The sequence below is a fragment of the Heterodontus francisci genome, chromosome 4 (genome assembly GCF_036365525.1).
Source record: "Heterodontus francisci isolate sHetFra1 chromosome 4, sHetFra1.hap1, whole genome shotgun sequence".
Taxonomy (NCBI): Eukaryota; Metazoa; Chordata; class Chondrichthyes; order Heterodontiformes; family Heterodontidae; genus Heterodontus; species Heterodontus francisci.
Window position 1 is genome coordinate 152,700,489 of NC_090374.1, and position 15,791 is coordinate 152,716,279.

Consider the following 15,791-nt stretch of genomic DNA (forward strand, 5'->3'; position numbering starts at 1 on the left):
AGAAAATGATGAAGATGAAGATGCTGAAGATGAAGATGAAGATGACGAAGATGATGAAGATGACGAAGATGATGAAGATGACGAAGACGACGAAGATGACGAAGATGATGAAGACGACGAAGATGACGAAGATGACGAAGACGAAGATGACGAAGAGGAAGATGACGAAGATGACGAAGAGGAAGATGACGAAGATGACGAAGATGACGAAGAAGATGACGAAGATGACGAAGATGACGAAGAAGATGAAGAAGATGAAGAAGAAGATGAAGAAGATGAAGAAGATGAAGATGAAGATGAAGATGAAGATGAAGATGAAGAAGATGATGACGAAGATGATGACGAAGATGAAGAAGATGATGACGAAGATGATGACGAAGAAGATGAAGAAAATGATGAAGATGAAGATGCTGAAGATGAAGATGAAGATGATGATGAAGATGACGAAGATGATGAAGATGACAAAGATGATGAAGATGACGAAGACGACGAAGACGACGAAGATGAAGAAGAAGAAGAAGATGATGACGAAGATGATGAAGATGATGAAGAAGATGATGAAGAAGATGATGAAGAAGATGATGAAGAAGATGATGAAGAAGAAAATGACGAAGAGGATGAAGATGAAGATGCTGAAGATGAAGATGACGAAGATGAAGAAGATGACGAAGACGACGAAGATGAAGAAGATGCAGATGACGAAGAAGATGACGAAGATGCAGATGACGAAGAAGATGACGAAGAAGATGAAGATGAAGAAAATGACGAAGAGGATGAAGATGAAGATGAAGATGCTGAAGATGAAGATGAAGATGCTGAAGATGAAGATGAAGATGATGAAGATGACGAAGATGACGAAGATGACGAAGATGACGAAGACGACGAAGACGAAGAAGAAGACGAAGACGACGAAGACGACGACGAAGATGAAGATGAAGATGAAGATGAAGAAAATGACGAAGAGGATGAAGATGAAGATGAAGATGAAGATGATGATGAAGATGATGATGAAGATGAAGAAGATGAAGATGACGAAGAAGAAGATGACGAAGATGATGACGAAGAAGATGACGAAGAAAATGATGAAGATGAAGATGCTGAAGATGAAGATGAAGATGACGAAGATGAAGAAGATGACGAAGACGACGAAGACGACGAAGATGAAGAAGATGCAGATGACGAAGAAGATGACGAAGATGCAGATGACGAAGAAGATGACGAAGAAGATGAAGATGAAGAAAATGACGAAGAGGATGAAGATGAAGATGAAGATGCTGAAGATGATGAAGATGATGAAGATGACGAAGACGAAGAAGAAGACGAAGACGACGAAGACGACGAAGATGATGAAGAAGATGACGAAGATGAAGATGAAGATGAAGAAAATGACGAAGAGGATGAAGATGAAGATGAAGATGATGATGAAGAAGATGAAGATGATGAAGATGAAGATGACGAAGATGATGATGAAGAAAATGACGAAGAAGATGAAGATGACGAAGAAGATGATGAAGATGATGATGAAGAAGATGACGAAGATGAAGAAGATGACGAAGAAGATGACGAAGAAGATGAAGATAAAGAGGATGAAGATGAAGATGAAGATGAAGATGAAGATGAAGAAGATGACGAAGAAGATGAAGATGAAGAGGATGAAGATGAAGAAGATGATGACGAAGAAGATGAAGATGAAGAAGAAGATGATGATGAAGATGAAGAAGATGACGAAGAGGATGAAGATGAAGATGATGAAGATGATGATGAAGATGATGAAGAGGAAGAGGAAGAGGAAGATGACGAAGATGATGAAGAGGAAGAGGAAGATGATGAAGATCAAGATGAAGATGACGAAGAGGAAGATGACGAAGATGACGAAGATGACGAAGAGGAAGATGACGAAGATGACGAAGATGACGAAGAGGAAGATGACGAAGAGGAAGATGACGAAGAGGAAGATGACGAAGATGACGAAGAGGAAGATGACGAAGATGACGAAGAGGAAGATGACGAAGATGACGAAGAGGAAGATGACGAAGATGACGAAGAGGAAGATGACGAAGATGACGAAGATGACGAAGATGACGAAGATGACGAAGAAGAAGAAGATGAAGAAGAAGATGAAGATGATGATGATGAAGATGACGAAGATGAAGATGACGAAGAAGATGAAGATGACGAAGAAGATGAAGATGACGAAGAAGAAGATGACGAAGAAGATGAAGATGACGAAGAAGATGAAGATGACGAAGAAGAAGATGACGAAGATGATGACGAAGAAGATGACGATGAAGAAAATGATGAAGATGAAGATGCTGAAGATGAAGATGAAGATGACGAAGATGATGAAGATGACGAAGATGATGAAGATGACGAAGACGACGAAGATGACGAAGATGATGAAGACGACGAAGATGACGAAGATGACGAAGACGAAGATGACGAAGAGGAAGATGACGAAGATGACGAAGATGACGAAGATGACGAAGATGACGAAGAAGATGACGAAGAAGATGAAGATGACGAAGAAGATGAAGAAGAAGATGAAGAAGATGAAGATGAAGATGAAGATGAAGATGAAGAAGATGATGACGAAGATGATGACGAAGATGAAGAAGATGATGACGAAGATGATGACGAAGATGAAGAAGATGATGACGAAGATGATGACGAAGATGAAGAAGATGATGACGAAGATGATGACGAAGAAGATGAAGAAAATGATGAAGATGAAGATGCTGAAGATGAAGATGAAGATGATGATGAAGATGACGAAGATGATGAAGATGACAAAGATGATGAAGATGACGAAGACGACGAAGACGACGAAGATGAAGAAGAAGAAGAAGAAGATGACGAAGATGATGAAGATGAAGAAGAAGATGATGAAGAAGATGATGAAGAAGAAAATGACGAAGAGGATGAAGATGAAGATGCTGAAGATGAAGATGAAGATGACGAAGATGAAGAAGATGACGAAGACGACGAAGATGAAGAAGATGCAGATGACGAAGAAGATGACGAAGATGCAGATGACGAAGAAGATGACGAAGAAGATGAAGATGAAGAAAATGACGAAGAGGATGAAGATGAAGATGAAGATGCTGAAGATGAAGATGAAGATGAAGATGAAGATGATGAAGATGACGAAGATGACGAAGATGACGAAGACGACGAAGACGAAGAAGAAGACGAAGACGACGAAGACGACGACGAAGATGAAGATGAAGATGAAGAAAATGACGAAGAGGATGATGATGAAGATGATGATGAAGATGATGAAGATGACGAAGAAGATGAAGATGACGAAGAAGAAGATGACGAAGATGATGACGAAGAAGATGACGAAGATGATGACGAAGAAGATGACGAAGAAAATGATGAAGATGAAGATGCTGAAGATGAAGATGAAGATGACGAAGATGAAGAAGATGACGAAGACGACGAAGACGACGAAGATGAAGAAGATGCAGATGACGAAGAAGATGACGAAGATGCAGATGACGAAGAAGATGACGAAGAAGATGAAGATGAAGAAAATGACGAAGAGGATGAAGATGAAGATGAAGATGCTGAAGATGATGAAGATGATGAAGATGACGAAGATGACGAAGACGACGAAGACGAAGAAGAAGACGAAGACGACGAAGACGACGAAGATGATGAAGAAGATGACGAAGATGAAGATGAAGATGATGATGATGATGAAGAAGATGAAGATGATGAAGATGAAGATGACGAAGATGATGATGAAGAAAATGACGAAGAAGATGAAGATGATGAAGATGATGATGAAGATGATGATGAAGAAGATGACGAAGAAGATGACGAAGAAGATGACGAAGATGAAGAAGATGACGAAGAAGATGACGAAGAAGATGAAGATAAAGAGGATGAAGATGAAGATGAAGATGAAGATGATGAAGATGAAGAAGATGACGAAGAAGATGAAGATGAAGAGGATGAAGATGAAGAAGATGATGACGAAGAAGATGAAGATGAAGAAGAAGATGATGATGAAGATGAAGAAGATGACGAAGAGGATGAAGATGAAGATGATGAAGATGATGATGAAGATGATGAAGAGGAAGATGAAGAGGATGAGGAAGAAGATGAAGATGAAGAAGATGACGAAGAGGATGAAGATGAAGATGAAGATGACGATGAAGACGAAGATGATGACGAAGACGACGAAGACGAAGATGATGACGAAGAAGACGAAGACGACGATGAAGACGAAGACGACGAAGACGAAGATGATGACGAAGACGACGAAGACGATGACGAAGAAGATGACGAAGAAGAAGATGAAGAAGAAGAAGACGAAGATGATGAAGAGGAAGAGGACGAAGATGATGAAGAGGAAGATGATGAAGATGAAGAGGAAGATGACGAAGATGATGAAGAGGAAGATGAAGATGATGAAGAGGAAGAGGAAGATGACGAAGATGACGAAGATGATGAAGAGGAAGATGATGAAGATCAAGATGAAGATGAAGATGATGAAGATCAAGATGAAGATGAAGATGATGAAGATCAAGATGAAGATGAAGATGATGAAGATGATGAAGAGGAAGATGAAGATGATGAAGAGGAAGATGAAGATGATGAAGATCAAGATGAAGATGAAGATGATGAAGATCAAGATGATGAAGATCAAGATGACGAAGATGATGAAGATGATGAAGAGGAAGATGAAGATGATGAAGAGGAAGATGAAGATGATGAAGAGGATGAAGAGGAAGATGAAGAGGATGAAGAGGAAGATGAAGATGATGAAGAGGAAGAGGAAGAGGAAGAGGACGAAGATGATGAAGAGGAAGAGGAAGATGACGAAGATGACGAAGATGACGAAGAGGAAGATGACGAAGATGACGAAGATGACGAAGAGGAAGATGACGAAGATGACGAAGATGACGAAGAGGAAGAGGAAGAGGAAGATGACGAAGATGACGAAGATGACGAAGAGGAAGATGACGAAGATGACGAAGAGGAAGATGACGAAGATGACGAAGAGGAAGAGGAAGATGATGAAGAGGATGAAGAGGAAGATGAAGATGATGAAGAGGAAGAGGAAGAGGAAGAGGACGAAGATGACGAAGAGGAAGAGGAAGAGGACGAAGATGACGAAGAGGAAGAGGAAGATGACGAAGATGACGAAGAGGAAGAGGAAGATGACGAAGATGACGAAGAGGAAGATGACGAAGATGACGAAGATGACGAAGACGACGAAGACGATGAAGACGAAGACGACGAAGACGACGATGAAGACGAAGACGACGAAGACGAAGATGATGACGAAGACGACGAAGACGAAGATGATGACGAAGACGACGAAGACGAAGATGATGACGAAGAAGAAGATGAAGAAGAAGATGACGAAGAAGAAGATGAAGAAGAAGAAGACGAAGATGATGAAGAGGAAGAGGACGAAGATGATGAAGAGGATGAAGAGGAAGATGATGAAGAGGATGAAGAGGATGAAGAGGAAGATGAAGATGATGAAGAGGAAGAGGAAGAGGAAGAGGACGAAGATGACGAAGAGGAAGAGGAAGATGACGAAGATGACGAAGATGACGAAGAGGAAGATGACGAAGATGACGAAGATGACGAAGAGGAAGATGACGAAGATGACGAAGAGGAAGATGACGAAGACGACGAAGACGACGAAGACGACGAAGACGACGAAGACGACGATGAAGACGAAGACGACGAAGACGAAGATGATGACGAAGACGACGAAGAAGATGAAGAAGAAGATGACGAAGAAGAAGATGAAGAAGAAGACGAAGATGATGAAGAGGAAGAGGACGAAGATGATGAAGAGGAAGATGATGAAGATGAAGATGAAGAGGAAGATGATGAAGAGGAAGAGGAAGATGACGAAGATGACGAAGATGATGAAGAGGAAGATGATGAAGATCAAGATGAAGATGAAGATGATGAAGATCAAGATGAAGATGAAGATGATGAAGATCAAGATGACGAAGATGATGAAGATGATGAAGAGGAAGATGAAGATGATGAAGAGGAAGAGGAAGAGGAAGAGGAAGATGACGAAGATGACGAAGAGGAAGATGACGAAGATGACGAAGAGGAAGATGACGAAGATGACGAAGAGGAAGATGACGAAGATGACGAAGAGGAAGATGACGAAGATGACGAAGAGGAAGATGACGAAGATGACGAAGAGGAAGATGACGAAGATGACGAAGAGGAAGATGACGAAGATGACGAAGATGACGAAGAAGACGACGAAGATGACGAAGAAGACGAAGAAGAAGATGAAGAAGATGAAGATGATGACGAAGAAGATGAAGAAAATGATGAAGATGAAGATGCTGAAGATGAAGATGAAGATGAAGATGAAGATGAAGATGAAGATGAAGATGATGATGAAGATGACGAAGATGACGAAGATGACGAAGATGACGAAGACGACGAAGATGACGAAGAAGAAGAAGATGATGACGAAGATGATGAAGATGAAGAAGAAGAAGATGAAGAAGATGATGAAGAAGAAAATGACGAAGAGGATGAAGATGAAGATGCTGAAGATGAAGATGAAGATGACGAAGATGAAGAAGATGACGAAGACGACGAAGACGACGAAGATGAAGAAGATGCAGATGACGAAGAAGATGACGAAGATGCAGATGACGAAGAAGATGACGAAGAAGATGAAGATGAAGAAAATGACGAAGAGGATGAAGATGAAGATGAAGATGCTGAAGATGAAGATGAAGATGATGAAGATGACGAAGATGACGAAGACGACGAAGACGAAGAAGAAGACGAAGACGACGAAGAAGATGACGAAGATGAAGATGAAGAAAATGACGAAGAGGATGAAGATGAAGATGAAGATGATGATGAAGAAGATGAAGATGATGAAGATGAAGATGACGAAGATGATGATGAAGAAAATGACGAAGAAGATGAAGATGATGAAGATGATGATGAAGATGATGATGAAGAAGATGACGAAGAAGATGACGAAGATGAAGAAGATGACGAAGAAGATGACGAAGAAGATGAAGATAAAGAGGATGAAGATGAAGATGAAGATGAAGATGATGAAGATGAAGAAGATGACGAAGAAGATGAAGATGAAGAGGATGAAGATGAAGAAGATGATGACGAAGAAGATGAAGATGAAGAAGAAGATGATGATGAAGATGAAGAAGATGACGAAGAGGATGAAGATGATGATGAAGATGATGAAGAGGAAGATGAAGAGGATGAGGAAGAAGATGAAGATGAAGAAGATGACGAAGAGGATGAAGATGAAGATGAAGATGACGATGAAGATGACGAAGATGAAGAGGAAGAAGATGACGAAGATGAAGATGAAGAAGATGACGAAGATGAAGATGAAGAAGATGACGAAGATGAAGATGAAGATGACGAAGATGACGAAGATGAAGATGAAGATGACGAAGATGACGATGAAGATGAAGAGGAAGAAGATGACGAAGATGAAGATGAAGAAGATGACGAAGATGAAGATGAAGAAGATGACGAAGATGAAGATGAAGAAGATGACGAAGATGAAGAGGAAGAAGATGACGAAGATGAAGAGGAAGAAGATGAAGAAGATGAAGATGAAGATGACGAAGATGAAGAGGAAGAAGATGAAGAAGATGACGAAGAGGATGAAGATGAAGATGAAGATGACGATGAAGATGACGATGAAGATGACGAAGATGAAGAGGAAGAAGATGACGAAGATGAAGAGGAAGAAGATGAAGATGAAGATGACGAAGACGAAGATGACGAAGACGACGAAGATGAAGACGAAGAAGATGGTGAAGATGAAGAAGATGGTGAAGATGAAGAAGATGGTGAAGATGAAGATGGTGAAGATGACGAAGATGAAGATGAAGAAGATGACGAAGATGAAGATGAAGAAGATGACGAAGATGAAGATGAAGAAGATGACGAAGATGAAGAGGAAGAAGATGACGAAGATGAAGAGGAAGAAGATGAAGAAGATGAAGATGAAGATGACGAAGATGAAGAGGAAGAAGAAGAAGAAGATGACGAAGAGGATGAAGATGAAGATGAAGATGACGAAGATGAAGATGACGAAGATGAAGAGGAAGAAGATGACGAAGACGAAGATGACGAAGACGAAGATGACGAAGAAGATGACGAAGACGAAGATGACGAAGACGACGAAGATGAAGACGAAGAAGATGGTGAAGATGAAGAAGATGGTGAAGATGAAGATGAAGATGAAGATGATGAAGAAGATGAAGATGAAGATGAAGATGAAGAAGATGAAGATGATGAAAAGGAAGATGATGAAGATGATGAAGATGACGAAGACGATGACGACGAAGATGACGAAGACGATGACGACGAAGATGAAGACGAAGACGACGAAGATGAAGACGAAGATGATGAAGATGAAGACGATGACGACGAAGATGAAGACGAAGATGACGACGAAGATGAAGATGAAGAAGATGAAGATGAAGAAGATGGTGAAGATGAAGATGGTGAAGATGAAGAAGATGAAGATGATGAAAAGGAAGATGATGAAGATGATGAAGATGACGAAGAAGATGAAGATGATGAAAAGGAAGATGAAGACGAAGATGATGAAGACGAAGATGATGAAGACGAAGATGATGAAGACGAAGATGATGAAGACGAAGATGATGAAGACGAAGATGAAGACGACGAAGATGATGAAGACGAAGATGATGATGACGAAGATGACGAAGACGAAGACGACGAAGACGACGAAGACGAAGACGAAGATGACGAAGACGACGAAGACGACGAAGACGAAGATGACGAAGAAGAAGATGAAGAAGTAGAGGACGAAGATGATGAAGAGGAAGATGATGAAGACGATGACGACGAAGATGAAGACGAAGATGATGAAGATGAAGACGATGACGACGAAGATGAAGACGAAGATGACGAAGATGAAGATGAAGATGATGACGAAGATGAAGATGACGAAGATGAAGAGGAAGAAGATGACGAAGACGAAGATGACGAAGACGAAGATGACGAAGAAGATGACGAAGACGAAGATGACGAAGACGACGAAGATGAAGACGAAGAAGATGGTGAAGATGAAGAAGATGGTGAAGATGAAGATGAAGATGAAGATGATGAAGAAGATGAAGATGAAGATGAAGAAGATGAAGAAGATGAAGATGATGAAAAGGAAGATGATGAAGATGATGAAGATGACGAAGATGAAGATGACGAAAATGAAGATGATGAAAATGAAGATGATGAAAATGAAGATGATGACGAAGAAGATGAAGACGAAGAAGACGAAGAAGATGAAGATGACGAAGACGAAGAAGACGAAGAAGATGAAGATGACGAAGACGAAGAAGACGAAGATGACGAAGACGATGACGACGAAGATGAAGACGAAGACGACGAAGATGAAGACGAAGATGATGAAGATGAAGACGATGACGACGAAGATGAAGACGAAGATGACGACGAAGATGAAGATGAAGAAGATGAAGATGAAGAAGATGGTGAAGATGAAGATGGTGAAGATGAAGAAGATGAAGATGATGAAAAGGAAGATGATGAAGATGATGAAGATGACGAAGAAGATGAAGATGATGAAAAGGAAGATGAAGACGAAGATGATGAAGACGAAGATGATGAAGACGAAGATGATGAAGACGAAGATGATGAAGACGAAGATGATGATGACGAAGATGACGAAGACGAAGACGACGAAGACGACGAAGACGACGAAGACGACGATGACGAAGAAGAAGATGAAGAAGTAGAGGACGACGAAGATGAAGACGAAGATGATGAAGATGAAGACGATGACGACGAAGATGAAGACGAAGATGACGAAGATGAAGACGATGACGACGAAGATGAAGACGAAGATGACGAAGATGAAGACGAAGATGACGACGAAGATGAAGATGAAGAAGATGAAGATGAAGAAGATGGTGAAGATGAAGATGGTGAAGATGAAGATGATGAAGATGACGAAGAAGATGAAGATGATGAAAAGGAAGATGAAGACGAAGATGATGAAGACGAAGATGATGAAGACGAAGATGATGAAGACGAAGATGATGAAGACGAAGATGATGAAGACGAAGATGATGAAGACGAAGATGATGATGACGAAGATGACGAAGACGAAGACGACGAAGACGACGAAGACGACGAAGACGACGAAGACGAAGATGACGAAGATGACGAAGAAGAAGATGAAGAAGTAGAGGACGACGAAGATGAAGACGAAGATGATGAAGATGAAGACGATGACGACGAAGATGAAGACGAAGATGACGAAGATGAAGACGATGACGACGAAGATGAAGACGAAGATGACGAAGATGAAGACGATGACGACGAAGATGAAGACGAAGATGACGAAGATGAAGATGAAGATGATGACGAAGATGAAGATGAAGAAGATGGTGAAGATGAAGATGGTGAAGATGAAGAAGATGATGAAGATGATGAAAAGGAAGATGACGAAGATGATGAAGATGACGAAGAAGATGAAGATGATGAAAAGGAAGATGATGAAGATGATGAAGATGACGAAGAAGATGAAGATGATGAAAAGGAAGATGATGAAGATGATGAAGATGACGAAGATGAAGATGACGAAGATGAAGATGAAGATGACGAAGATGAAGATGAAGACGAAGATGATGATGACGAAGATGATGATGACGAAGATGACGAAGATGACGAAGACGAAGACGACGACGAAGACGAAGACGAAGACGACGACGAAGACGAAGACGAAGATGACGAAGACGAAGATCAAGATGAAGATGAAGATGAAGACGATGAAGATGAAGATGAAGATGAAGATGAAGATGAAGACGATGATGACGAAGATGACGAAGACGTAGAGGACGAAGAGGAAGAGGAAGAGGAAGAGGACGAAGATGATGAAGAGGAAGAGGAAGATGATGATGAAGAGGAAGACGTAGAGGACGAAGATGATGAAGAGGAAGAGGAAGAGGAAGAGGACGAAGATGATGAAGAGGAAGAGGAAGATGATGATGAAGAGGAAGAGGAAGAGGACGAAGATGATGAAGAGGAAGAGGAAGATGATGATGAAGAGGAAGAGGAAGAGGACGAAGATGATGAAGAGGAAGAGGACGAAGATGATGAAGAGGAAGAGGAAGATGATGAAGATAAAGATAAAGATAAAGATAAAGATAAAGATGAAGATGAAGATGAAGATGATGAAGATGAAGATGAAGATGAAGATGAAGATGAAGAAGAAAATGAAGATGAAGAAAATGAAGAAAATGAAGAAAATGACGAAGAGGACGAAGAGGACGAAGAGGACGAAGAGGACGAAGAGGACGAAGAGGACGAAGAGGACGATGACGATGACGATGCAGATGACGAAGAAGGTGACGAAGAGGATGAAGATGAAGAAGAAGAAGATGACGAAGAGGATGAAGATGAAGATGACGAAGAAGAAGATGACGAAGAAGATGATGAAGATGAAGATGACGAAGAAGATGAAGATGAAGATGAAGATGAAGACGAAGAAGATGACGATGAAGAAGATGAAGATGACGAAGAAGACGAAGAAGATGACGAAGATGATGAAGATGACGAAGAGGATGAAGATGAAGATGATGAAGATGAAGATGATGATGATGAAGATGAAGAGGAAGATGATGAAGATGAAGAGGAAGATGAAGAAGATGACGAAGAGGATGAAGATGAAGATGATGATGAAGAAGATGAAGATGAAGATGACGAAGAAGATGACGAAGAAGATGACGAAGAAGATGACGAAGAAGATGACGAAGAAGATGACGAAGAAGATGACGAAGAAGATGACGAAGAAGATGAAGATGAAGATGACGAGGAAGATGACGAGGAAGATGACGAGGAAGAAGATGAAGAAGATGAAGATGATGAAGATGACGAAGAAGATGACGAAGATGACGAAGAAGACGACGAAGATGATGAAGAAGATGACGACGAAGAAGATGACGACGACGACGACGAAGACGACGACGACGAAGACGACGACGACGAAGACGACGACGACGAAGACGACGACGAAGACGACGACGAAGACGACGACGACGACGAAGACGACGACGACGATGACGAAGATGAAGATGACGAAGATGAAGATGAAGATGACGAAGATGAAGATGAAGATGAAGATGACGATGACGATGATGAAGATGAAGAAGATGATGAAGATGAAGAAGACGAAGATGATGAAGATGAAGAAGACGAAGATGATGAAGATGAAGAAGACGAAGAAGACGACGAAGATGAAGAAGATGACGAAGACGACGAAGATGACGAAGATGCAGATGACGAAGAAGATGACGAAGAAGATGAAGATGAAGAAAATGACGAAGAGGATGAAGATGAAGATGCTGAAGATGACGAAGACGAAGACGAAGACGAAGACGAAGAAGATGACGAAGAAGATGAAGATGAAGAAAATGACGAAGAGGATGAAGATGAAGATGCTGAAGATGACGAAGACGAAGACGAAGACGAAGACGAAGACGAAGACGAAGAAGATGACGAAGAAGAAGATGACGAAGAAGAAGATGACGAAGAAGAAGATGACGAAGAAGATGAAGAAGAAGACGATGAAGAAGACGAAGAAGATGACGATGAAGAAGACGATGAAGAAGACGAAGAAGATGACGAAGAAGATGACGAAGAAGATGACGAAGAAGATGACGAAGAAGATGACGAAGAAGATGAAGATGAAGAAGATGACGAAGAAGATGAAGATGAAGAAGATGACGAAGATGACGAAGATGAAGCAGATGACGAAGAGGATGAAGATGAAGATGATGACGAAGAGGATGAAGATGAAGATGAAGATGAAGAAGATGAAGATGAAGATGATGAGGAAGAAGATGACGAAGATGACGAAGATGAAGAAGATGATGAAGAAGATGAAGACGAAGATGATGATGAAGATGATGAAGATGATGAAGAAGATGAAGAAGATGAAGAAGAGGGTGAAGATGATGAAGATGAAAATGAAGATGACGAAGATGAAGATGAAGATGAAGATGAAGATGAAGATGATGATGAAGACGAAGACGAAGATGAAGATGACGAAGATGAAGACGAAGATGACGAAAATGAAGAAAATGAAGATGACGAAGAAGATGAAGATGAAGAAGATGACGAAGAAGATGACGAAGAAGAAGATGACGAAGAAGAAGATGACGAAGAAGAAGATGACGAAGAAGAAGATGACGAAGAAGATGAAGAAGATGATGATGATGAAGATGAAGACGACGAAGAAGAAGATGACGAAGAAGATGAAGATGACGAAGATGACGAAGAGGATGAAGATGACGAAGAGGATGAAGATGAAGCAGATGACGAAGAGGATGAAGATGAAGCAGATGACGAAGAGGATGAAGATGAAGCAGATGACGAAGAGGATGAAGATGAAGCAGATGACGAAGAGGATGAAGATGAAGATGATGAAGAGGAAGATGAAGATGAAGATGAAGATGATGATGAAGATGAAGATGATGAGGAAGAAGATGACGAAGATGACGAAGATGACGAAGATGATGAAGAAGATGAAGACGAAGATGATGATGAAGATGATGAAGATGATGAAGAAGATGAAGAAGATGAAGAAGATGAAGAAGATGAAGAAGAGGATGAAGATGATGATGAAGAAGATGAAGATGAAGATGAAGATGAAGACGAAGACGAAGATGACGAAGAAGATGACGAAGATGAAGATGAAGATGACGAAGATGAAGATGAAGATGAAGATGACGAAGATGAAGATGAAGATGACGAAGATGAAGATGATGAAGATGACGAAGAAGATGACGAAGAAGATGACGAAGAAGATGAAGACGAAGAAGATGACGAAGAAGATGAAGACGAAGATGAAGACGAAGATGAAGACGAAGATGAAGACGAAGATGACGAAGATGAAGACGTAGATGAAGATGACGAAGACGAAGATGAAGAAGACGAAGATGACGAAGACGAAGATGACGAAGACGAAGATGACGAAGACGAAGATGACGAAGATGACGAAGAAGACGAAGAAGACGAAGAAGACGAAGAAGACGAAGAAGACGAAGAAGACGAAGAAGACGAAGACGGAGAAGACGAAGACGGAGAAGACGAAGACGGAGAAGACGAAGACGGGGAAGACGAAGACGGGGAAGACGAAGACGGGGAAGACGAAGACGGGGAAGACGAAGACGGGGAAGACGAAGACGGGGAAGACGAAGACGGGGAAGACGAAGACGGGGAAGACGAAGACGAGGAAGACGGAGAAGACGAAGACGGAGACGAAGACGGAGACGGAGACGAAGACGGAGACGGAGACGAAGACGGAGAAGACGAAGACGGAGAAGACGAAGACGGAGAAGACGAAGACGATGAAGACGGAGAAGACGAAGACGGAGAAGACGAGGAAGACGACGAAGAAGAGGAAGACGACGAAGAAGAAGAAGAAGAGGAAGGAGAAGACGGAGACGGAGACGACGGAGACGGAGACGGAGAAGACGGAGACGGAGAAGACGGCGGAGACGGAGAAGACGACGGAGACGGAGAAGACGACGGAGACGACGAAGACGAAGAAGACGACGAAGAAGATGAAGATGACGACGAAGAGGAAGAAGATGATGATGAAGAGGAAGAAGATGATGATGAAGAGGAAGAAGATGATGATGAAGAGGAAGAAGATGATGATGAAGAGGAAGAAGAGGAAGAAGAGGAAGAGGAAGAGGAAGAGGAAGAAGATGAAGACGAAGACAAAGAAGACGATGAAGACGAAGACGAAGAAGACGAGGAAGACGAGGAAGACGAGGAAGACGAGGAAGACGAGGAAGACGAAGACGACGACGGAGACGACGTAATGTCTCGATTGTGTTCAGGAGAACTTCCTTGACCAGTATGTTCTTGACCCAACTGGAAAGGAGGCATTGCTGGATTTGGTGCTGGGAAATGAGGTGGGGCAAGTGGACCAAGAGTCTGGGGGTGCACTTGGGTAAGAGTGATCATCATATCATAAGGTTTAGACTAGTAATGCAGAAAAGCAAGGAATGACATAAGGTAGAATGGCTAGATTGGAAGAGGGCTAATTTCAATGTGGCGAGAAGGGATCTAGCCAGGATGAAATGGAACCAAAGACTGACCGGCAAAACTGCAACAGAACAATGGGTTATCTCTAAAGGAAGAGATGCTTCACGTACAGGTTAGGTACATTACAACAGCAGCAGTAGGTAGGGAAACCAAAATCAAGACCCCTTGGATGGCGAGGGAGATAAAGATTATGATGAAACAAAAAAAAGTATATGATGCATGCCAGGTGAATTGTTCAAGTGAGAACAAGGCCAAATACAATAAGTTGAGAAGGGAGGTGAAGAAAATAAGATGGGCAAAGAGGAAATATGAGAATACAGTGGCAGTCAAGATAAAAGGGAACCCAAAAATCTTTTACCAGCATGTAAACAGTAAGCGGGTGTTAAGAGGTGGGGCCTATTAGGGTAAAACGTGCCTAGAGGCATGGGGCAAGGCTAGAATATTTAATGAGTGCTTGATCAATGTTTACTAAGAAAGAGGATGCTGACAAAATAACTATAGAAGCAGAGACAGTAGAGGCAATGGATAGAGTAAAAATTGAGATTGAGGAGGTACTGGAAAGGCTGGCTATGTTTCAGGTAGGTAGGTCCAGGTAGCTTGCATCCCAGGTTGCTAAAGGAAGTGGGAGTGGAGAGCGCAGAAGGTTTTGCCATAATCTCCCAGTCTTCCCCAGAGACGGGACAGGCTCCAGA

At 41.5% G+C, this 15,791-nt stretch overlaps 3 protein-coding genes across 7 annotated transcripts in view; all 3 read right to left on the minus strand.

Moving 5' to 3' along the window:
• LOC137369315 (uncharacterized) overlaps positions 1-15,791 on the minus strand; it is a 265,372-nt gene that overhangs the window by 153,562 nt on the left and 96,019 nt on the right. The window lies entirely within an intron of this gene.
• On the minus strand, positions 11,464-12,171 carry LOC137368604 (uncharacterized; the record flags this gene model as incomplete). The annotated part of the gene is made up of 1 exon (XM_068028750.1): positions 11,464-12,171. A coding segment is annotated over one exon (708 nt), but the record flags the coding sequence as incomplete, so codon positions are not given.
• LOC137368606 (uncharacterized) lies at positions 13,432-14,292 on the minus strand (the record flags this gene model as incomplete). The annotated part of the gene is made up of 1 exon (XM_068028751.1): positions 13,432-14,292. A coding segment is annotated over one exon (861 nt), but the record flags the coding sequence as incomplete, so codon positions are not given.